Raw genomic sequence first — 23,952 nt, 5'->3', positions numbered from 1 at the left:
TTTTCTTTTTTACATTTTTAATTAGGTATTTTCTTTATTTACATTTCAAACGGTATCCCAAAAGTCACCCATACCCTCTCCCCCTCCCCTACCTACCCACTCCCACTTCTTGGCCCTGGTGTTCCCCTGTACTGAGGCATATAAAGTTTGCAAGACCAATGGGCCTCTCTTCTCAATGGGCCTCTCTTCTGCTACATATGCAGCTAGAGACACGAGCTCTGGGGGTACTGGTTAGTTCATATTGTTGTCCCACCTATAGGGTTGCAGACCCCTTCAGCTCCTTCGGTACTGTCTCTAGCTTCTCCATTGGGGGCCCTGTGTTCCATCCAATAGCTGACTGTGAGCATCCACTTCTGTGTTTGCCAGGCACTGGCATAGCCTCACAAGAGACAGCTATATCAGGGTCCTTTCAGCAAAATCTTGCTGGCGTATGCAATGGTGTCAGCGTTTGGAGGCTGATTATGGGATGGATCCCCAGGTGGGGCAGTCTCTAGATGGTCCATCCTTTCGTCTCAGCTCCAAACTTTGTCTCTATAACTCCTTCCATGGGTGTTTTGTTCCCAATTCTACGAAGGGGCAAAGTGACCACAGTTTGGTCTTCGTTCTTCTTGAGTTTCATGTGTTTTTCAACTTGTATCTTGGGTATTCTAAGTTTCTGGGCTAATATCCACTTATCAATGTGAGTACATATCATATGATTTTTTTTAAAAGATTAAAAACAAAAACAACAACAAAAAACAACCTTTCGTTCTTGCCCAGAGAAAAGGGTACATGATATAAGTTTTATAAAGCAAGTCTAATTTACTAAGAGAGACTTAAAAACCCAACACTAGGTAGAAATTAATGTAATCAATCTCTTGACTAGCAATCTATGGACAATCGATCTGTTGACTCCCCAGAGGAGTGGCCCAGGTCCTTGATATCCTTCTGCTCGTAGGTAAGTTTACTGGTAACAACCTATCTCATGGTGTACAAACACAAAGCAAAGCCAAACAAAAAGAAATGCATTCCTAGCCTTGTCTGAAGCCTGGTCTGTCGGAGGGAGAAAGAAAGAATGAGGAGCATCCGCTAGGTGTGTGATTACAGATGTCTGCTAGGTATGCGATTGCAGATGTCTGTGGGGCGAAGTTACAGACTGCAGGCAAAACGACCATACAGCGCTAATGACCTATGTTCTGCCGCCACTGCTACTCTTGCTCCAAGAGTTTAAAACTGAGAGAACCAAGTGCCGTGAGATGAATAATCCTCACCGTCAACTTGACTGAGTTTACAGTCTCCTAGGAGACTTGCAAGTCCTTTCCTGAGCACATTAAGGGAGTAGAGAGAACCACCCTGAGCATGGCTGGCACTATCTCTTGGGCTGAGAACAAAATCAGTGAAAATGTCAAATGTGGGCGTTCCTCTGCCACAAGTTCCTGGGTCCATGCCACCCAGCCAAGTGGAAGGCAAGCAACAGTGTCTGAACCCTCTGAAACTGAGCTGCGATATCCCTTCCCCCATTAAGCCGTTCATGTCAGACATAGGAAGTTGAAGCAATGAAAAATGTAACTAGAACAGACTCTGAACGTAGGGACCCATGTGTCAGGCTATGGTTGCTCAGAGCACTGGCAGTGTTGAGACCGTAGCTAGCTCTGCATGCTAACTTAAAAGCTACACTTACCTTTGGTACTGCTTTAGGTTTTAGGCATGTGAAGAAATATAAAACCTAAAAATAAATATTCTTAAATATTTTTAAAACATATTCTAATAAACTCCTAATTTCTAAGACTGGATGCACCTTAGTGCAGTTTTCAAACTTAAACTTTTTGCATTGTCTCCTTAGCAAAAGTCAGCAAAATCCACTACAGCCAACCCGGGAAGCTCTCACCTCCTCCTGCAGCCCCCATGTGTGTACTGTGTATTTCCAAGCCAGTGATAAGAAGAGAGATGTACATGGTGTCTTTTCATAGAGCATTTGCCTGTAAGATTAGAGCAGGCCAGTTGCTGAAAGTCCAAGATGCAATCACTGCTTCCATGATTCGTCAAGCAATAGTGTAGAAGTGACAGCCATCCCGTCTTCTCGTCACACCCTCTGTTTGTTGTTTGTCTGTTAGAAAATACATCTCTCCACTTAGAATGACTCCCCTATTCCCAGCGTAGACAGTTGTGTGGCTCAAGACAAAGTCTCCCCCTCATCTATCATGTAAGAAAATGCCTGTCTTGTAACAGGAACCAACAACTGCCCAAAACTTACTTGATATGGCTTTAAATTTTTATTACTTTTAAATTTATTACTGTTTCAGGTGTGTCTGGGGGGGGGGGGATGCATGCACGTGACAGCCCAAGTGCAGAAATGAAAGGACAGCTCATTAAAGTAGGTTCTCCTGTCTCACAGTGTGGGTGCTGGGGATCGAACTCAGGTCCGTAGGCTGGGCTTCAAGCACCTTTATCTGCTGAGCCATCTGGCTGGCCCTTTAACATTTTCCTCACTAGAGGCAAGGAAATGCGAACTAGATATGGAAATGAGCCACATACTTTCAAGTAGAAATAGTACTGTCTTTCCCTTTAAAGTCAGCGGCTCAGAAAGCACAGAGATTAGGAGAAGGCATTGATCACCCCACCTACCTCTCTTTACCTCATGAGGCTCTGCGCCATGAACTCATTCACCTTGAGTCTCCAACTCAATAGTTCCCAACCTTCCTAATGCTGCAACCCTTTATTATATCCCCTCATGCTGTGGGACCCTCATAATGTTATTGTCATTGCTACTGTTATGAATTATAATCTAAATATTTTTGGAGATAGAGGTTTGCCAAAGGGGTCGTGATGCACAAGTAGAGAACCACTGCACTGATGCCCACCTTAATAAGCGCTCGGAATAACAGCTCATGAACCCCTTCTAATCAAAACATGCTAAAAGCCAAGGTGCTGAAAAGGGATGGGATAGATTATTTTCCCATTTGCTGATTGGTATCTCCAGTCACCAATTAAATGGAAAGGATAGGGTCACAATAACTGTTTTTAAGAATAGGGGCTCTTGGAAGTCCTGTGATTGCCACACACACCAAAGACACTGCTTCAGGGTGAGCATCAGACCCCGTGGGAGGAGCCTCTGCCTGTCAGGAGTGGGGTGGGATGTCTGTACCTCTGTCACCCCCTCCAATGCAGCAGGAGTTCACCAGAAGATGTCAGAGTCTCCCTCAACGTCAGTTGTCTTCTCCTGTCTTCCTACAAAATAAAAAGGAGATGAATAAAAAAGACCATTTTAGATGTGTAGAAAAGGCAGGGAGAATTGAAATTGGCAATTAAATCATGACAAACTCAAAGTAGAATTACATTGTTAGAAGTCAAATAATAGTTATTACTCAAACTGCGAAATAATTGTCATTCGGAGGATAACAAAGACACTTCTCAGAACAAGAACAGTTGACTTTAAAAGTCCCCGGAGCTATTTTTAAATGTGTCACAGGGCAGAGCTGAGTTAACATACTGTAGCTTGGTATGGGTTACCTGTTTATGATCTCCGGGTTATATAGTGGTCATTCTCTGGATGAAATTACCTGATAAGTTTTCAATTGTACTTTCATCATCTCAATTTATTAATAACTTGAAAAAATTTTATATATCCTTTGTCCTCAGGATATATAAGCCAGTAGTATATGATTGTTACTTTAGCTGTTCATACACACAGCCTCTCATCTTTGTCTTTTTTATTTTATTTTTATTTTATATGTCTGAGTATTTTGTATGTGTGTATGTATTTTGCATGTGTGTACCTACAGAAGCCAGAGAAAGAGCATCTGACCCGCTAAAACTTGGGTTACAGATGATTGTGTGCTCCTGTGTGGATGCTGGGAGCCAAACCCAGGTCCTCTGCAAGAGCAGCAAGTGTTCTAGTCCACTAACTGATCTCTCCAGCCCTCCCCTACGTTTTTCACAATAATAAGTATATTTTAAAAGTAGCATGTCTTTTATGACCATGGCTAAGGGACCATAGATGGAGATGAGCAGTTCATACTCAGTTCCTGTGCTGGTGGCATGGTACTCTGGTCCCAGAATGCCAGGAAGTGGTGGCTGTTGCTGGTTTGTGCCATGGGCACACTGTTGACAAGGCTTACAATCCATGGTTGGACAGAGCAGTGGTCAGGCATTTTCCTGCCTATTAGTTGTGAAAACTCATCTGGGTCAGAGAAACAAGACCTGGTATGATGTAGACGATGGGGGTGGCACAGATTATGTCTGGATGAAGCCTGTGACGTGTGCACAGGTGGCTCTGTGCTCAGGTATCATTTGCTCCTCAGTGGTTCATGGGTTGGAAGTTCGGTCTTTACTGTGCTCATGTTTCGTCTCAAATTGGAGTCTTTAAGAACCAGAACCTGCTGACACGTTCTTAAATCAGCTGGGGGTGGCCCTCTGAAGGGATTATGGAAGCCGAGTCTCTCAGCTTTCCTGTGTTCTACTCTGACCCCTGGCAACCCCACCACCACCACCACCACGTGAGCTACTAACATAATGCCATCTACCACCAGAAGCCAAGCAGACAGGGCTACCTAATCCAGCTGTGAATTAACGTGCCTTTTGTCTTTATAAGTAACCTGCTTCTAGAACATCATATATAGTGTGGGAAATGGACTAATACAAACCAGTTTCCAAAGCCTTGAGTAGTTTATTATATCACAGCAAATATATACTATAACAAGGCAGTGCAGCCCTTCATTCACTGGCAAATATTTATTGAATGCAAACTGTGAGTGGACAAGCTCGCTCTCTCATGCAGTCCCCTCTTCTCAGGCAAACATAGACCGTGCTGAGCACGGTTCACTGTGCACATGGTCCAGTTGCTGTACACCAGGCAGCTCGGTCTGCACCTCCCCGAGCCCTCCCTCTGCAGTGCCAGGGATGACAAGAAATAAGCTTCACTCAACGCCCACGTTTACTACCACGGGCTGCCAGCAACTTCTGCGTGGTGTCGGCCATGCAAGGGCTCCATGGGCACTAGAGAGGGAGTAAGAGCCACCCAGATCAGTCTTGCCACTTGTCCACTCATAGCAAAAAGCATTTTCATTATAAGTGGGACAGAGAAACCTAAGCCCTCAGACACAATACATCCAGATAAAATTCAGAGTATATAGCAGGATTTTAATCTTGAGGTCATAAAGTTTTGGCTTTCCCATTCTAGCCCAGAATAACATTCCTTTGGTTATTTATTGGAGGGGGGGGGGAGGTATATCTTAAAAGAGTAATGGGAACTTGCAATATAATGAAGAAATTTGGGGAAATGTTGGATTTTTTTTTCTCCTTCAAATACTCCAATAGGGCATTGTTTAAATAAATTGTGGGATTTTTCTCTGTATCCTCTATATCTGTGCGGTGCTAGCCAATGTAAAACAAAGCTTGGCGAAAGCCAAATAAAATATTCCCCCAAGTAAGACAGCATCATTCTCACTATGACTGCCTGCCTGACCACCATCCCACATCTGAAGGACACCCCCCCTCCCGTTCCAACCCCTCTGTTCACTACATCTAACTGCTATGCACTAAGTCTCTCTCTCTTTCTCTCTCTTCCAGAGCTTCTTTGAAGGACAGTCTGCACCATGGGACTCTGCTAAGAAAGACGAGAACAGAATGAAGAACAGATACGGGAACATCATTGCATGTAAGTGGTGGTGGCGGCAGTCCAACCCCCCTCCCCCAGGCTCGGGCTGTGAGAATTCACCATGCAATGCCTGCCTTTGTATTTCCGGCAAGAGCTGGTGTCAAGGCCCCGTGCTAAGTGAAGGAAAAAATCGTCTGTGACCCCCAACCACCTCAGTGCATCCTCCCGGAGGGCCTGGTTTTCCTTTGAGATGCAGGGTCTATGGAACACAGGGAATGTCACAAAGCAGAGGAAGAAAATGCATTTTGGAAGGAGCAAACATCGTAGACTTTAACGTTCCCCAACTGCTGCATGAGAATGAACAGAAGTAATGGCTTGGCTCACAGCAGGCTTCTCGCACAGAGCTCCGCACTCTTTGGCACATTAATCCTCCAGACACTGGGTTAGGTAGGTCAGTAATAGCCCCATTTTAAGGGCAGGAAAGCGAAACTCAGGAGTTAAATGATAGTCTCCGTATCACAATACTCATTAGCAAAGGGGCTAGGATTATATCTCAGAAATTCCCAGCGCCTGTGAAACCGAACACTGCCATCCATAATGCCTCAGACAGCTTTTAAATCGAGCCCAACCTCATTAATGTTCCGTAGCCATGCCGAGCTCCGAGCAGATTGATGAGCCCCCTTCTCCCAGGGCTCGGACCATCCATTCTCTGTGTTCAACTGCTCCGAGTCATTCAGGATGACATCAAGGTGCCAGCGGCCCACAGTGGTCACCCAACAGTCCAGCCATTTCTGAAGGAGCAGAAAGCACAACAGCAGGAAGCTGGGCCTGGCGAGCGCCTCTCTCATCACATCTTGTTACTCGGGAATGAACAAACTTGGAGGGCACAGGACCTTCAAGGGAGCTGTGCATTTGCTTCATCGATTGTGAGAGTGCAGCTACATTCTGCCTGCTTGCCGGAGCATTCCTTGACTTGACAGGACAGTTGCTATGGTCGTGACGCCCCGACATTCCCTGTGCTTTTGGAAATGTTCTGATCCGATCAAGTCCCAGGTTGCTAGGTACTTGAAATATGGCTGTCATGACTGAGACACCGATTTTTTTTTTCTTTTAACTTTTGTTTCCTTCCCATTTCTTCTGAGTTTAAATAGCACTCGAGACTAGTGGCTGCCGTCCTGGATGGTTGTTTTCATTACTTTTCTGTCCCCATGACAAAACACTGTGACCAAGGCAACTAATACAAGAAGCATTTAATTTGGGGCTCACAGTTCAAGAGGGTTAGAGTCCATGACCTCCGTGGCAGGAAGCATAATAGCACGGAGGGGCATGACACTGGAATAGTAGCTGAGAGCTTCTATCCTTATCAACAAGTAGAAGGCAAGTGAAAGAGAGAAACCTGGAAGGCATGGGCTTTTGAAACCTCAAAGTTTACCCCCATTGACACACCTCCTCCAACAAGACCACGCCTCCAAATCCTTCCCAAACAGTTCAAGCAACTGGGGACCAAGTACCATGCATAAGAGCCTATGGGGTCATTCTCATTCAAACCACCACAGAAGTACATAGTGTTGACGTGTTTTATACAAAGAAAAGAGTAGTTTTATACACAGAACATGCAGGGCTCTAGCCAAGCCTTGCCTTCCCTTTGGCTACCAATAACAAAAGACTGCTGGCTTTTCAAGAGTATGAATGTCGCAGCCGTGTGCTTCATTGACTGTTTTTTTTAAACTCACCATGGTTGTTTAAGGGTTTGTATCTGTATGGTTGTCACAGGCAGGCAGGGTGCCCCAAGGTTGAGAGTTTGACTTCCCCTTGGTGAAGTGTGTTTGTGCTCTGGTACACTTTATCAGAATTAAACACTGAGATTACACAGATGACAACACCAGCCCTTATCCCTGCCCCAAGACAGAACCAACAAGCGCTTGAAGGCCATGTTAAAGGAAGTTTGGGGAAGTAGAGCTTCAAGCTCGCTTCTCCATGAAGTTTGGTTTAATACTGACCCTGTGGGTTACTTGCGAGGGTCTGTGCATATGCATGTTTGAGTGCATCACATGTGAGGTGGATGTGTAGGTACATAGATGACCAGAAGAGCTTGAGAGCCCTAGTCTATCTCTTTCTGCTATATCTCCTTAGAACACAATATGTCACTGAACTTGGAGCTGGGCTGGTGGCCAGAAAGCTGCATTGTCTTGTCTCTCCCCTCCGTAATACTAAGGTGATGTGTAAGTCACAGCCATGTCTGGCTTTTTTATGCAGGTCCTGGGGATTTGAACAGCAGGCAGTCTTACTGAACTGTCTCCCCTCCAAATGTGTGTCTGTCTGTCTGTCTGTCTGTCTGTCTGTCTGCCTGTCTATCTGTGTGTGTATCTGTCTGTGTCTGTATATATGTGTGTGTATATATATGTTTGTCTATCCGTGTCTGTGTATGTATGTCTGTGTGTATGTATCTGTCTGTCTGTATCTGTGTATGTGTGTATGTGTCTGTCTGTGTCTGTTTATATATGTGTGTGTCTGTCAGTTTGTGTCTTTCTATATGTGTGTGTGCCTGTGTGTGTGCGCGCATGCGCACAAGCATGTGTGTATACACCACTTGCATGACTTGTGTCTGAGGAAGCCAAAAGAGAGCATGGGAGGGCATCTGTAACTGGAGTTACAGATGGGTATAGATAGCCTATGAGTGCTGGGCATCAGACCTGGGTGCTCTGGAAGAGCAGCCAGTACTCTTCACCTCTGAGTCTCTCTCCAGCCCAAGAGACACTAACTATGTGGCGTGTCTATTTTAAAAGCCATATGAGTAGTGCGAAGGTGAGTGGCATGGTAGGAGGACTGGATCTGGCTTGTGTCACAGAAGATGCGCTCAGAAGTGAACAGACTTATATCTTGCTGACACCGGGGGTTTCCAGTCTGAGAGCCAGACAGGCCAAGACAGGCAGGAAATGCTGGAGCTCTTACTGTCAGGTAGGAACCACATTGCAGAAGCCCTGCTGAGACCTGAGGGGGTAATATAAGGAGAAGACACATGATCAGGAAAGACCTGAAGGGAGATCAGGAGAGCATAGGACTTAGGATTAGGAGACAGAATCAAGAGTCCCACTCTGCTTTTAGATGAATGTCCCTGGCCAAGTCATGATTCTACTTAATGACATAATTTTCTAATGACCTATTACAGAAGTGAACCTAATGCTACGATGACATCACTCTTCGTTGTGACGAGTTAAGGTTCATTTTCTTTATCTCTACTTTTGTGTTATTTTTATGTAGCTTAGAAAAATCACAATACTATTTAAAATGAAACCATGAAAGACTGAGCAAATCAGTATTGTGGAGCTTCAAACAGTTTCCTCAGGTGAACACTGTGGCCAGCTCTGCACAGGCTGGGCTGTGGCGTGCATCTCTGTGTGACATGGCTACCTGTGGCCTGGCATGTTGCATTTTCTAATTTCTGGGTTCCATCCATTCTACCTCCTCTTTGCTCTCTCTCAGCATTTCCACTGGATTGCATTGCTTGTGTGCCTTTCTAGGGATGATGTCACACAGAAACTACCCTGCTCCAGCCACACCATCCAGTCTCCTGCCTTCTCCACAGCACCCAGACGCCTCTCCCACTGCACAGCTTCTCCCACTGCACAGCTTCTCCCACTGCACAGCTTCTCCCACTACACAGCTTCTCCCTCCATAAAGCTTCTCCCACTGCATAACTTCTCCTACCTCACAGCTTCTCCCACCACATAGCTTCTCCCACCTCACAGCTTCTCCCACTGCACAGCTTCTCCCGCTGCACAGCTTCTCCCTCCATAAAGCTTCTCCCACTGAACAGCTTCTCCCTCCATAAAGCTTCTCCCACTGCATAACTTCTCCTACCTCACAGCTTCTCCCACCACATAGCTTCTCCCACCTCACAGCTTCTCCCACTGCACAGCTTCTCCCACTACATAGCTTCTCTCACTGCACAACTTCTTTCCTTCTAGTTTGCTACATTTTCTGAAATCTCTCTAGATTTGTCTATTTGTAACTCATTATTTATGCAAGCGTATTTTATATGACTGTGTATTATATAATTACACTATGACATGTATATAAACCATGTAATTCTCTACAGAGCTCTGGGTTGGAATACCCTGAGATATTGATCACTTAAACAACCTGCTAGTTATTAATGCTTCTAAACTATAACATCCCGAACCTCAGAACTAGTGATGTACTCTGTAAGTAGGGTGGTTTCAATACCTACCAAACAACCATAAAGAAAAACCACTACCTTTGTCATAAGCCGTAGAAGCACCCGACAACAGCCTCTTCCCCTTCTCTGTGTGAGACCATATGATCTGAGAGCTGAGTCCCTGGGGAAGGCACCCATGAATGAGTTCCCTAAGTTATTTCTGTGAATCCATTAAAGAGCTTTTCTAATAGTCTGACTAGTGCCATCTAGAAAGTGCCTCATTAATGTGTGTGTGCCTGTGTGTGGGCACAGGTGTACATGTGTGCATGCATGAAAATAGGTCTTACCTATTGTAGAAGATGTGCAAAGATTTGAAGAATTGAGGAAAGAATAAGAGTCATTGTCTAACCTAAGCCACATGTATGATCATGTGTGTATAATGCTTATATCCTTAGTAGGCATAGAAGGTGGTTGGCATTCTGCATCCCTAAAAATTCATATAAATGCAGAAAGGCCAGTTCCCCTTACTGAGATGTGTGCCCTCCAGATCTGAGGCATTGGGGACAGTCCCTCCCCCTGGAGTGAGGAATTGTGGGAGTCTGTGTACACACCACAGAGATTCTCAGCAGTGCTTTCCAAAGAGCATAAAAAAGAGCCGGTAATGATCCCGCTCATTGTTTCGCAACAGTGTTTGCATATAAAATGGTGTTAACGGCGCTTCAAAACTGTTTATGGGCTTTGCTCTTAAGTAAGTTAAACTTTTCCTTTATTTACACTATAAATTTGCTGAGCCAGCCCTTTCCAAATCGAAGCTAGCATTCTGTCCGCCATTACCACCACCGCCACACACAGACTCAGCCCCTCTAATCCTCTCAGCGATTCCCAGTTATAATTAACTCCAAGCAAAGATAAACACCAAATCTCCCAGCTAACGAGGCAGCCCCTCTGCAGCTGCTCCCCATTATGGGACACTGACAGTGGAGAGAACAAGCCAGACTACATAGGCACTTCCCAGGCAAACTAACTCACTGTCTCTCTCTCTGTCTCTCTCTCTCTCTGTGTGTGTCTCTCTCTGTCTCTCTGTCTCTGTCTCTGTCTCTCTCTCTCTCTCTCTCTCTCTCTCTCTGTTTTTGCCATTTATTCAAGAAATACATATTTAACCACCACATGCCTGGTCCTGAGCCAGGCTGGAATCCCTCCTTCCACATACGTTTACCAAATGCTTCCTAGAAAGGCGATGCTGTCGTAAATGTCACAGAGCAAACAGGGAAGCAGAGAGGTTGGTGCTAGAGCTGCGGAGCAGACTGAGCAGCCACTGAGAGCATGGTGTAGCACGCTCTCTGCAGAGAGATATCATGGTGTAGAGTGCTCACTACAGAGAGATGCTAGAGCCAGAAAACAGCAAAGAGGACGATAGCGCCGGCCAAGAGCTTCAGGTTTCAGAATGTGATCCAGGAGGTCCTTCTGGGAGGGCACGATGCAGGCCAGAACCTGAAGCAAAGGATGAAGTATCCACTGTGGGCAGTGAATGCCAGGTGAGAGCAGGAGGCCAGTGTGGCCAGAGCAGAGAGGTGGGAGGGAAATTTCAGGCATGAGACACTGGGCTGGCTACAGCGACAAACCTGACAGGCTCTCTACTCTTTCGAACCCAACAGTCGCAGGGCAGGAGTTGGGGGAGCCGTGGAAGAAATTAAATGATTTTATCTGATTACCCAGGGGAGCGGGATATACTTTAAGGGCATATCCAATGGTACATGATTCAGTTGAAACTTGAACTGTGGAGACCGACTTATTTGGAGATGTGGGGGAAGGCCTCTCTGAAGATGTAGCACAGAACATTACAGGATAGATCGGTAACAACCCTATTATACTGCCACAATGAGTATGAGGAACTGAGGAAAAGTTGGTGGTTGGAATGGGAAAGTGAGGGTTAAACGATATGGGTGAGTGGGGGGTCCAAACCCTGTTCTAGAGCACATAAAGGCATTTACTCTTTATCGTGCAAGCAAGGGAATTTTACTAAATGAGAATTTGTTCTTAATCAAACAGGCATTGGAAATTTTTCTAATCAAGCTGTGAAACAGAAAATCTATCAAAAAAAAAAAAAATCACCCAGTTAACAGATCTTAAGTAGCCCTCATGAGAAAATGTATGTTGTAGATTGAAGGAAAGTAACTTAACAACTAAACCTCTAGATAGAATGTGGAGGCCCTCCCATACCTCCAAATAAGCCGGTCCCCACAGGTCAAGCTTCAGCTGAATCATGTGCAGTTAGATGGTCCCTTAATGTCCCTTAATGGACAGGTGGACTATGTAGTCAAATGAGAACACGTCTGAAGAAGAGATCAGATGTGTCCTGAGGTTGGCAGTGACATGGGAAGCTAGTGAGTGCAGCTTGGGGACATTTCAGAGCATTCAATTGAGCTGTGAGTGGACGGTTAAAAGAACTGCTCTGAGAATGGCCACAAGGGGGCCTAAGTACCAGAAATGAATTAGTGGGTCATTTGGCAGATACACAGGTCAGATGGGAAGGCTGGAAGCAAAGCGAGAGTCTGGAGGGGCACATGGAGACCCTGGGACCCACACAGGGGAGGGGGAGGCTGTAAGAGTGGGCCATGCACACAGAAGCTGGGTGATGCTGGAGTCCTGATGGGAAACCTAGTTCCATAAAAACTGACTTGATGCAGATTGATGCTGGCAGCACGCACATCCTTGCTAAGAAGGGGAAAAAAGTCCTTTCTGAGTCTGCCCTCTGCTGGAGCAAGCCTGCTTCCCCAATGCATCAGTATCTGGGCTTGGGCTGCTTGGCTTCATCTCCCCTCCCCTCCATCCCCATTACTTTAACCAGAAACCCAGTTTTGATGGCCCAGGTCAAAGGTCATTTTCCCAGGATTTTTATAGTGGAGCAAAATTCTTCTCTCTCTGCTAATTGAGCACCAACAGGTCTATAAAGCCTATTTGCAGCTGGCATCCTCTCGGAGGCAGTGGGAGAGAAGAGATAGGGAGGAGCTGAAGTGCAGGGCCCTTTAGCATTACATTCAAGTGGACGGACAGCTGATGTGGATCAGAACAGCACATCCAGGAAACTGTGGGATAAAACCAGAAAGTCGAGAAGACCTAGAGTCAGGGGTCCCTGCTGGTTCTGAGCAGTACCGAGTAAGACTGGCTGAGGAGGTAAATGGAGAAGCCACAAACAAGGCAAGGCAGCAATCTACTGACAGCAGGATGGGGTCTTCATGCAAAGCTCCCTGAGGTCAGACCGGGGTCCTCCTCAGAGCCCGTGTGTCTGGGGGAAGCAAGTGGAGGCAGACAGCAGGGGGAGTATGCGAAGCACCCCTCCTGGTAGTGCTCACTGGGACCCTTTCCCAGTCTGTACCTTGCTACAGGTGCAGCAGAGTCCTTGGCCAAAGGTAACTACAGAAGGAGCGACACCTTTCTTTGCAGAAAACAGCTAGGGCATTAAATTAATGTTGCGTCACCTCTCAGAGGCCAGATGTCGCTTCTGGTCGCTGTGATTCCAATTCAATACCTAACTGTGTCATCAATAATTAACTGAGAGAGAGAATTGGTTAGAGATGAAAGCTTGTCAATTGCAGGCTCCTGTTCTGCCGCCATGGGAATACTTGACCATGCGTGAATTAAAGCTGTAAAGCCATTCCCAGTGTCACTCCTTGTAACAGGAAGTGGGAGAGCCTATGTAGCTACTTAGCAGTATTTTTAAATAATGTCATTTGACAAAAAGGTTTAAATACCATGTTTAGAGGACTTAGGGCATAAAGACCTGATTTGATCCTTTTGTATTTTTTTCTTAATTCCTCAATGGCTTTCTGAGGACTTTTTTCTTTCCATTGATACATAATAATTCTATGTATTGATGACAGTACAGTATGGCTATCCAGTTCATATGCACATTATATAAGTGATTAGCCTTTTTCCATCCTTATATGTTTATCAAGGAACTCTGAATCCATCTCTTCAAGTTCCTGACAAGTATATAATAATTGTTGTGAATAATAATCGTCACCATCATGCTATAGAACATGAATATGGACTCCCCCTGTCAACTATAACTTGGCACCTTGTTCAGCATCTTTTCTTCCCCTCCCCCCTTCCTGGATCCACCCATAGACCTGCTTCACCTCCACCCTACTCACTTCAGTGCATGTATACATACATGTGGAAAGCACAGGCCGATGGTAACTATTCCACAGTGAATGGTAGTTGTTATAACCAGGTCTCCGTGTGCCAGTTTCTTATCCCAAAACACCAATTGAGAGAAGGTGAATCCAAGGAAAGAAGCTGAGCAGCCCAAAGTCTGGGTAGGATGTGGGACGGGCAGATAAAGGATGGATCAGACATACAGATGGACAGGGAGCTGGTGGGTGGAAAGGCTGTTTGTTCGTATGGGAGCTATTTGAAGAAGAGATCAGGAATGGCCTTGAGGTTGACAGTTCTATGAGAAGCTAGTGAGTGCAGTTTGGGGACATTTTGAAGCATTTGTCACATCTCCTCTAGTTAAAGTTTTAGGGGAATAATAAGTCTTCATGCAGATTGAATTTGGCAAAGTAGTTGAGTGTGTTAATTTTGTGACAGAGAACTATGGCCTGTGGTTATAATATAAACATCACTTGTTTATACTGTAGACTTTTATTTTTATATTTATATTAATAAATATAATGCTTATTACATATGTTTATATTACATACTTTTATTATAATATAATAATATTGTATATATTGTTTAAATTCCAGGCATGCGTGGAAAATAACTTATTTTTCTCTAATTATAAAAGCAATACGTCCAAGAAAAATGTGTACAGTAGAGTTGGAGAAATGGCCCAGAGTGTCGTTTTCCTAATTGAAATGCTGCTAATATTTAAGTTTACCCGAGGCTTTTCTTTCCCAAGCTGTGGAGTTGACTTTGTGTTTTTTCAGTTTTTTCATTTCAGTTGCTTTTGTTTTCTAATAAATACAGTGTCAGCATTTTTTCAGATTATAAAGACAATATAGACCATACAGATGGCTGTAGTGTATAAAACTCCCATTCACTCTTAGCCTCAAATAAACGCCCTCCTGCCAGTTGCCACACCACGTGTAGTTATGCGCACACATCCCCCACATGCTGTATCCAGGCAAGCCACAGGCCCTTATACAGAGCAGGGCACCTAAAGTCGGGACACCTACTAACAGTGGCACCTTAAGTAATCCCTGGTCCTCTTGTCACACGTAGCACAGTGTATGTGCTGAATGAAGGGACATTTCACTTTACTGTCCAGTGAATAATCATAGGAGAAGAAATCTGTGCTGATTCAACACAAACACACTTTTCTAATATTTTCCATTTGGCTACGTCTGTGCCCATGGAGGGGGCAGATGACGAGGGCAAACTATGCACACATGCATCAGATATGCACTGTGCACACATGCATTGAATGTGCTGACTGCAACCCGTTCTTCTTCACTCTCCCACAATAACCTTTCCAGGTAAACAAGCTGAGGCCATAGCCATCCCTTCTCGTGACTGGATTAACACGCCTGTGTTTATATCACCACCATCAAGTCGCTGTATGTGTCACTAAATGATTAAGGGGGGTAATGGGAAAAAAAAGAAAAGAAAAAGCTGCAGTCAGCATAGATCTGGCAGACAGACAGACAAACTAGTCCAAGTGAAAAATGACCTGGTCTTAGGCTATGCCATTTTCAGCCCTACAACTGCGATGGGTAGCATTCACTCACTTGTGTGTAGCTGATACTTTTGAACACATTATATTAACTCACTGAATCCTCGGGCTGTGAAATGTCAGCAGTAGTATTGTGCCCATTTACCGTACAGGGAAATCAAGGCACTACATCGAGGCACTTTGTCCAAGGTCTCACAACCAGAAGGTGACAGGACTAAGATTCATAGCAGGATTCTGGCTCGGGATCCTGGGATCTTAAGCTCTGTGGTCCACGGCACAGCCTAAGGACAGCTAAGTGACTGAGGAGCTGCCTGGAGATGCTGGGGTAGGAATTGATGAGTGTGACTCAGAACTTGTCCTGCTTCCCTCTAAATTAGGCCCTGTTCCCGTCCGTCCCCAGAGCCCAGCTGCTTGGAGTCATCCGCTCCCAAGCTTTGCCGTTCTGAAGCACACCACATGCTCTTGGAGATCTGAGTTCTTTTACGTAACTTCTACTAGAATGTTGCTTTTATTCCCAGAAAGGAGGTGATTCTTTCTAATAGGAGCGGTTGTTACAGGAAGTAACTTGGTTCCCAGCTGATGGGGCCTGGGGGGGGGGGGGTGGTGGTGGTGATCAGATCAGAGGACTCTAACATGGTGGATAGATCCCTGGATGGAGCGGTTGACATGGCCTTATTGGGGACTGGTGAAAGTAGTTGGTCACTGGAGATGTTGCCTTCAGCGCTACTGCTTGCCATGGGCCTTTCCTGTATTGCTATGTCTGCTCTGCTCCACCACACCCAGAGACAGACCAAGGCCTCAGGAACTTGGGAATGTGCGCCTTTGAGTTTCTCTCTCTGGTGTCTGCTCTCAGCAAGGAAAATCTGACTAATGAAGGAATGAGCATAGCCTTATTCCAGGACTGACGTGCATAGCTGTACTTGCTCTCCCCAACAGTCCTGTGAGAGGAAATATGTCATCCCCCTCCTTACTGAAGTCCTGTAGAGTCAGAAATGCCTGGGTCCACCATTGAGGTCTGCAAGTGAGGGTATCTCGGATTCTGGAGATTGTGATATTTTCATGCAACACAAAATAAGATCATAAAAGAGCTTTGAAATAACCAGGAGGAAAGCCTCATGCTAGGATAGACACCTGGATGGGCATTAATATCAATGTTTGATGACTCAAACTTAGCAAGCTGGGAAAGTCTTTGAAGTGTTGGGCATAGCATTTCCGTGGTTAATAGCTGGTAGCCATAGATCCCATTAGGCTACCCAGATTTTACACATGACCAGGGGAGTTCTCTGAACCTCCTCCTACATTCAACAGTAATACCCAGGCCCTTAGCCTAGAAAGGCCCAGCTAGTGGCCTTCAGAACAGGGACTGTTCAGGAGGACTTGGCATGTCATTAGTTCTTCATTCTGGATGACTCTGGTATTTGTTACATGCCAGGAATGTCTAGTAGGCATTTCCTTATAAACATTTGATATGACTCAGCTTCATAATTACCTCAGACAATAGCTCAGTTTCCCTAAAAGAATAGTTATGGTGGACTCGTCTCAGTATGTTTCTGACTCAGAGTAGGTGGAATCTCAAAAACAAAAACAAACAAAAGCCTGGTGATGCAAACTATTTATTTGTTCCCAACAGTCAGTGTTCATTTTGTGGTTCACTGATGACTAGACTTCAAGTTAGATGCTGGAAGCCACAGGGTCTGTGCTGAGTCGTTCTTAACAACTCAAGCAGTAATGAGCAGAGGCTTTGAACCTAAAAGGGTCACTCATATTGCCTCTTTCCACAGTGGCTCAGTGTGGGTGGCATATACCCTCCTATTTATTACATCGTTGTTTAGGAAGGATGCTTTTTACACAAAGCTACAGAAGGATGTAGGATTGGCCTGCTTCCTTTTCTGTTACTGTAATGAAATAACCACAAGAAAAGCAAGTTGGTGGCAAAAGGCATTTGTTTTAGCCCACAGCTCTGAGTTACAATATGTCTTTGTAGGGAAATCAAGGTAGGGCGAAGTGAAGCAGCTGGCCACGCCCACAGTCCAGGGCAGAGAGACAGTGAGCACACCCATGCCTAATCATGCTCCCCCTGGGATCGTCTTCTCCCATGTCACAGAGTCTGAGCCCCCAGTACACAGAATGGTGGCATCCGCTCTAAGCTGGGTCTTCCCACATCAATTAACATCATCACATGCTCACAGGCCCACACCTAATCTTGACAGTCACTCTGGGGCCCTTTTCCAGGTGACTCTGACTTGTGCCAAGCTGATAATTGGAACGAACCAGCACACCCACAATTATGGGAGAACGTCAGCACACAATGGCCACCTTGCTTTCGACTGGCAAAGTTCCTCCCTGTGTTCTCTGTGGGCTGGCTCCTTCTAGAGGCTAGCTTGTTTGCACTGCTGGTTCACTGTATTATGGTTGATTCCACATCCAAGGAGTCAACCAACCTCAGATTGAAAATTTGGGGTAAAAACCTGTGCTTGTACTTAATCAGTGTGAATTACCTGGCATTATTCCCTAAACAGTAAGGGAGAGCAGTTCCAAGCGTCTACCTGGAGGGTGTTAGGCTATGTGAATTTCACAGTGTACAGCAGAATAAAAGGACAACCACTGTGGGACTCTGGCCACAAGGTTCAATGACGGGAAACTACATAAATAGAATGGCCATATCCTATTGCCCATATCTGAATGATGGATTCAGATTTTCCTTGCTGAGACCAGACACCAGAGAGAGAAACTTCACGATTCCATTGCACCCCATAGAGATCATTTAAAGTATTCAGGAGAGTTTGCATAGGTTACGTGCAAAATGTACACATTTTATAGAAAGAATACAAATATCCATAAACTTGAGCATTTGTGGAGTTCTGAGACAGAGACAGATCCACCAAAATACACCAAGGAACAATTGTATCTTCCTGGAAGGCGGGTTCAGTTCTCCATGTTCACTCTTAATTTAACACTACAAGAATATGTTATAACCTTTTTCTGATTCTTAGACATGTCTAGTAAATGGGTATCAATAATGTGTGACTTCTCTGTCACTAAACAAGAGTCCTTGATACTACTGCCTATACCCCCCCCATCAAAAGGGAGCAAGCCATGTTAGGAAGATCTTTCCAGCAAAGGACCCAAGGGCTGGAAGTCCGTGAGTGTCCTTGCCATCCTTGAAGATGCTATTTCCATAGAGACTGGGGTTAGAGAAGAGATGGAAGATTACAGACTGAGTTCACTCAGGATTTCTGAGTTGTACGAACTATACACTGCATAGCATTTGCCTTCTCGAATGGCTAAACATACTTCTTTTCATCTTGCAAATGTGAGCCTCTGCACAGAGTTTCTAAAAGGTTCTCCATTCCTCACTTGGCCCAGCCTCAAATATGGCCATTCTATTTGTGTAGTTCCCCACCGTTGAACCTCATGGCCAGAGTCCCACAGTGGTTGCCCTTTTATTCTGCTGTATACTGTGCATTTCACATAGCCTAGTATCCTCAAGGTAGACACTTTAGCATATTGTTGTAAAGCAAAGGTTCATGAAACCACCAATCAAGACTAGACCTTGACAGTAGCCAGCACCCTTGTTCTAATCACAGCTTGCTGGTTCATGCACTGAAGTAGAGACTGTTGGACTAGGGATGTGGTCTGTGACAGTGTATTTCCCTAGCATGAATGTTCATGACTTCTGTGTTAGATACGTAAGTCATGCACATATACATACACACACACACACACACACACACACACACACACACACGAAAAAGAGAATCTTATAGTAACAATTTTCTCTTTTTCTCATATTTTGAATACCTCTCAGCAAAATCATCCTGGGAAAATATGGAATATGTAGTATAATATAAGCCATATATAAAACATTTTAACATTGCTAATAGGCATACTAAATAGAAACAAAATATTAGTATAGAATAACTCTTTAAGATAGTATAGTGTAAATATTATCATTTAAACATGTAATCTATATGAAATTGTAAGTTGGGTGTTTTACACTGTCATACCAAGTCCTCAATATAGTAAATACTTAGCTAATATGGTTAATTATATTTATAGTCATGAAATTAAATATAATCAAAAAGTTGGGCACTATAGAAGTAACTCAGCAGTAAAGAGCACTGACTGTTCTTACAAGGGACCTGAGTTTAACTCCCAGCAGCCACAAGGCAGCTCACAACCTAATTTCCAGGGATCCTGTGCTCTCTTCTGGCCTCCATAGGCACACATACGGTACACAGACATGCATGTAGGTACCCATACACGTAAATGCTTTAATTAAAGAACATCAGCTCCTCTCTGTCACCACAGCCCATTGCTCAGTCGCTGTACATGAGTAGTGACTGCTGTGCTAAAGAGTAATGTTGTAGAACTTTCCATCTATACAGAAAGGTCAGCAGAGAGAGTTGCTAATATTCTTCTATGTGTAGCTTTCTTTTGTCTTGGCTTGTGTTTACATAGTCAGTCCTTTTTGTTGTATGTAACTGTCTCCATTCATTATCATTACTAAATAGCATCCCACTTTATAACTCAGTAACATTGTTATTAATTGGAAACAGAATTGCTAGGTACATTCTTATTTAGCCACCAGGATACACATAGTATCAACTTCTTGCTGCTGGCAGGTAGGATGCATATCTTCCTCTTTGCTACATAATAGCTAATTCTTTTCTATGTGTTTGCAATTGTATTCATATTCACCATCAGCATCTGAAAGTTCATATTGTGCCATTATGAATATGCTTTATTGCCTTGACCATGGGTGAGGGAAATCACTGTGGTAGGAAGTACGTGGGGGAACATTCTCAACTTCCCACTTCAAGCCAGTAATTCATAGTCACATTGTAGATCTTCAAAGGATATCAAATTCCAAGCTGCAGCAATTTTTAAAGCAGATTCCTGCATGGGGAGGATCCTAAATGCTGCATAGAAGTTCTGAGGCTGAGGGCAGCCTTGGGGGTTACCTTTATTAATGGCTTCTCTCTCTCTCTCTTTCTCTCTCTCTCTCTCTCTCTCTCTCTCTCTCTCTCTCTCTCTCTCTCCCTCCCTCCCTCCCTCTCTCCCTTCTTCCCTCCCTCTCCCTCCCTTCTTCCCTCCCTCTTCCTCCCTCTTCCCCCCTCTCTCTCCCTCTCTCCCCCTTTCTCTCCCTCTCTCTCTTCCTCTGTCTTGCAGATGATCACTCTCGGGTACGGCTCCAGATGCTGGAAGGGGACAACAATTCAGACTACATCAATGGCAATTACATCGATGTACGTATCTTAAAAATGATCAACACAACCAGACATTCTGACACATGCCATACATGAGATCTGCTTTGCAGCTGGTAGATGTGTACCAGTGACCATCCACAGCAAGTGTCTCTTGCTACTTCTCCACACTCCACAGAATGTCGTCACTGCCATCTCAAATCAACCCATTCAGAGATAAACATCTTATTTCTTCCCTACGCCCCCTTTGCCTACCCACACTACGTGGACTAAGAAAATGTTTTTCCGTTTTTGTCAACAGCTTAAAAAATGTTTGCATATTAATGGGACAAAACCCTCTAATTGCTAACGTGGTGATTTGCAGGTTCCCATCACCACCATGCTTTTAAGTTGCCTTCAAAGTCATCCGCAGCTGTGCACCAGGACTTCCAAGGCAAGCAAGGCATGTCATTAAAAATGCAAGCTGTTTAATTATTGAAGATGGCTGCCTTGTTCATCCTGCGTCATGTTAACTTAATGTCTTACATTAAGATAAATTCTTTAAGAGACAGCCTGTTTTCAGCTGAAAGGGTGAATGAAATCAGAGCAGAAACTCGGGGTACCGTGGGGTGCCCTGTGAGGCTCAAGCCTCCTTGAATAGATCCAACCTCCGGGGTCCTTCCCAGACATGCTCCATGCTGAGCCTGGTTTTCAGTCCATGAGCACTACCAGGCACCCATCTTACCTGTGTGTGTGCTAGGTGTTCCTGATCCCCAAAGCCCAAGTCCTCCCAAGTTTAAACTTTCCCAATGCCTACGTAAGGACACACAACTGGACACCCCACAACAACTTTGTGTGACAGGCCACAGACAAAGCTCAATTCGCAACTTAATATCACCAGTGAGAAGGGCTCTCCCTGCACCTTCAGCCATAACATACCGACATTGTTTTATGCAGAGTTAGACTGCTATACAGATTGCCTTTAGTCCCGGTGCACATATACATGAGACACAAATGGCTTTTGTGCTTTGGACCCCATTCCCAGAGTGTCTCGTTAGATTCCTTCTCATATCTACCATTAATCAAGAAAATGCCACACAGGCCAGCAGACAAGGCCAGTCTTTTAGAGGTGTTTTTTTCAATTGAGGTTCCACTTCTCAGATACATTTAGTTTCATATCAAGTTGACAAACCAGCCAGCACAGGATTTTAAGGGAATGTCTGGCTGATACGTGTCTCAGATGAGGACAGGAAAATGACTAAGGTGGTTAGTAACATGGGCCATACTGGGACAGCATGGGCTAGCTCAGCTCATGAAATGTGTTCTTCCTGTCTCCTGTACACCTTCTAAAGTATTAGACTTGCAGAAGAAGCAAGTTAAAGTTCTTCCCTTGTGGGATTCGCCATTAACAAGTAACTAAAGAATTCTATGGAATAGTGGTCACAATTCTGTCTTTTGAGACGAGGGCCAAATCAGTTGTGTAAGAGAATCACTGCTTTTTGTCGTCATTGCTGTTGATGGAAGAACAAAAAAATAATCCAGGGATATTTAAAGTGTCTGAGAAATCTATACTTTTTCCTCCATTTTTTTTTTCTGTTTTCCAGTTATCTTTGGGAATAGTGTTTACGGTCATCTCTGAGGAAAGAAATGTATTAAGGTTCACAATGCTGCAGTATATTACTGGCTGTAATTTTCTCTGAACTAACTTTTATCTTTCCCAGATAGTTCTTCAAGGATACCTTTGCCTCTTTGGCCCCAGTTTAATCTTTCCTGCTTCCTCACAGGATCATGATTGAAGGAGCAGGTCTCACATCATCTCTCATGAGCAGTGTTTGAGAATGGGTCTGGGTGTTACTATTGATGAAACTGTCTATATGGATAGAACAGAACATGAGTTAAGTCCTTGGCACCTTGCCAGTAACCTCCCACATGCAAACAGGATTCTAGGGCAGGTTCCCAGCCGTCCGCACCTTAATAAGAGGCTTGGCTGTTTCAGTTCAGAGAATCCATAAATTGATAGCATCTGCTGCTCGTCCATCATCTCATGGCCAGTGTAGAATGAAGTCGCTTTCACTTGCTGCATTGCCGTCCAGAAGGTTGTACTCAATGCCCCATCGCTTAGGAAGACAAACTCAACGCTCCTGTATCCAGAAAGTAAGCTATCAAATGACTGGTAACTAAGGCATTTTGTAACAGGGACCATCCCTGGATAGCATGAGCTAGCTCAGCTCATGAAAGGTGTCCTTCCCGTCTCCTGGATACCTTCTAAAGTATTAGACTTGCAGAATGAGTAAGTCAGTGTTCTTGGCATTTGGGTACACAGTTATTTCCACAGACCCAGCATGTGACCTCTGTGCCCCCTGCTGACTTTGAATTGATCTAATATTTTTTTCTCCCTTATCCTTAGGGCTATCATCGACCCAATCATTATATTGCAACCCAAGGTAAGTTCTTTTCATCTCTCTTACCTGTGTTTGGTTGCTCACCAGTCTCAGTCACCTCAAACCTACTGCACATACCCTCATGAAAGTATCTTACGTATAGTGGGTGGTGTCCTTAACCACTGGCACCTGCACCCTTGTTTTCCCAGCAGAAGGTTGGCGTTACAGTCACTTATTCAGAACTACGTATTGAAAGCATAAAGGAATGTACGTGCTCACTGATGCACTATTGAGTTAAATCCAAATGGTTTTGGAATTAGTCTAACATTTGCAAGAATACAGTCTATATTTCCCATGTGTGTCTGGAGAGAGATTGGAGAGGAGAATGCCCTTTAGTAAGTAGATACTGACAACTGTCTATCCAGTGGTTGACTAGGGGGCAGCTGGGAGGTGGCCCACGTGTATCTGAGTAGGGACAATGTACAGAAGTTGGCCAGAAGCATGAGTGAAGTGTTAACCAAATTGGGAGCAGGTAGAGGCTGTTTTAATGAGGAGGCTCCAGATCAACAGGAAGACGTGCAAACGATAAATGATGGTGATCCAGGGATGGCAAGGATGTGTCCCTCAGTGTTTGCCACTGATGCAAGGCTTAAATCCCTCCTTACTCTGTGCCCCCCAGTGGTTGGCACTGGCATAGTTAATGCTGGGGGAATAAATTCACTCAAAGCAGTGAGACCTCACATCTAAGTTCATGCTCTTACAACCAATTTTATTCCCAAGAGATTATAATGTGGATTTTCACCAAGTCTCTCTAACACACAAGACATATCACAAATGTACACACAGAGTTGTCCCTCCCCTCATGCCTGCCCAGACATGTCAGTATTGATTTTCCCACCAGTGTTTTTCCCACTTTGGCCTTAATGGCAGTGGGAGGATTTCTGAAGAGGGGAAGGATCTAATTTAAACCA

At 44.6% G+C, this 23,952-nt stretch overlaps 1 protein-coding gene across 2 annotated transcripts in view; it reads left to right on the top strand.

Annotated features, from left to right (window-relative positions):
- Positions 1 to 23,952, top strand: part of Ptprm (protein tyrosine phosphatase, receptor type, M) — a 687,644-nt gene that overhangs the window by 586,728 nt on the left and 76,964 nt on the right. For both annotated transcript variants that reach the window (NM_001357625.1, NM_008984.2), the window contains 3 exons: positions 5,548 to 5,635; positions 20,587 to 20,663; positions 23,008 to 23,044. In NM_001357625.1, the coding sequence (NP_001344554.1) occupies positions 5,548 to 5,635; positions 20,587 to 20,663; positions 23,008 to 23,044 (202 nt within the window). The remainder of the gene's footprint in view (positions 1 to 5,547; positions 5,636 to 20,586; positions 20,664 to 23,007; positions 23,045 to 23,952) is intronic.

The sequence above is a fragment of the Mus musculus genome, chromosome 17 (genome assembly GCF_000001635.26).
Source record: "Mus musculus strain C57BL/6J chromosome 17, GRCm38.p6 C57BL/6J".
NCBI classification, from domain to species: domain Eukaryota; kingdom Metazoa; phylum Chordata; class Mammalia; order Rodentia; family Muridae; genus Mus; species Mus musculus.
Note: the sequence above shows the minus strand (reverse complement) of the source record. Positions and strands in the feature narration are given on the sequence as shown.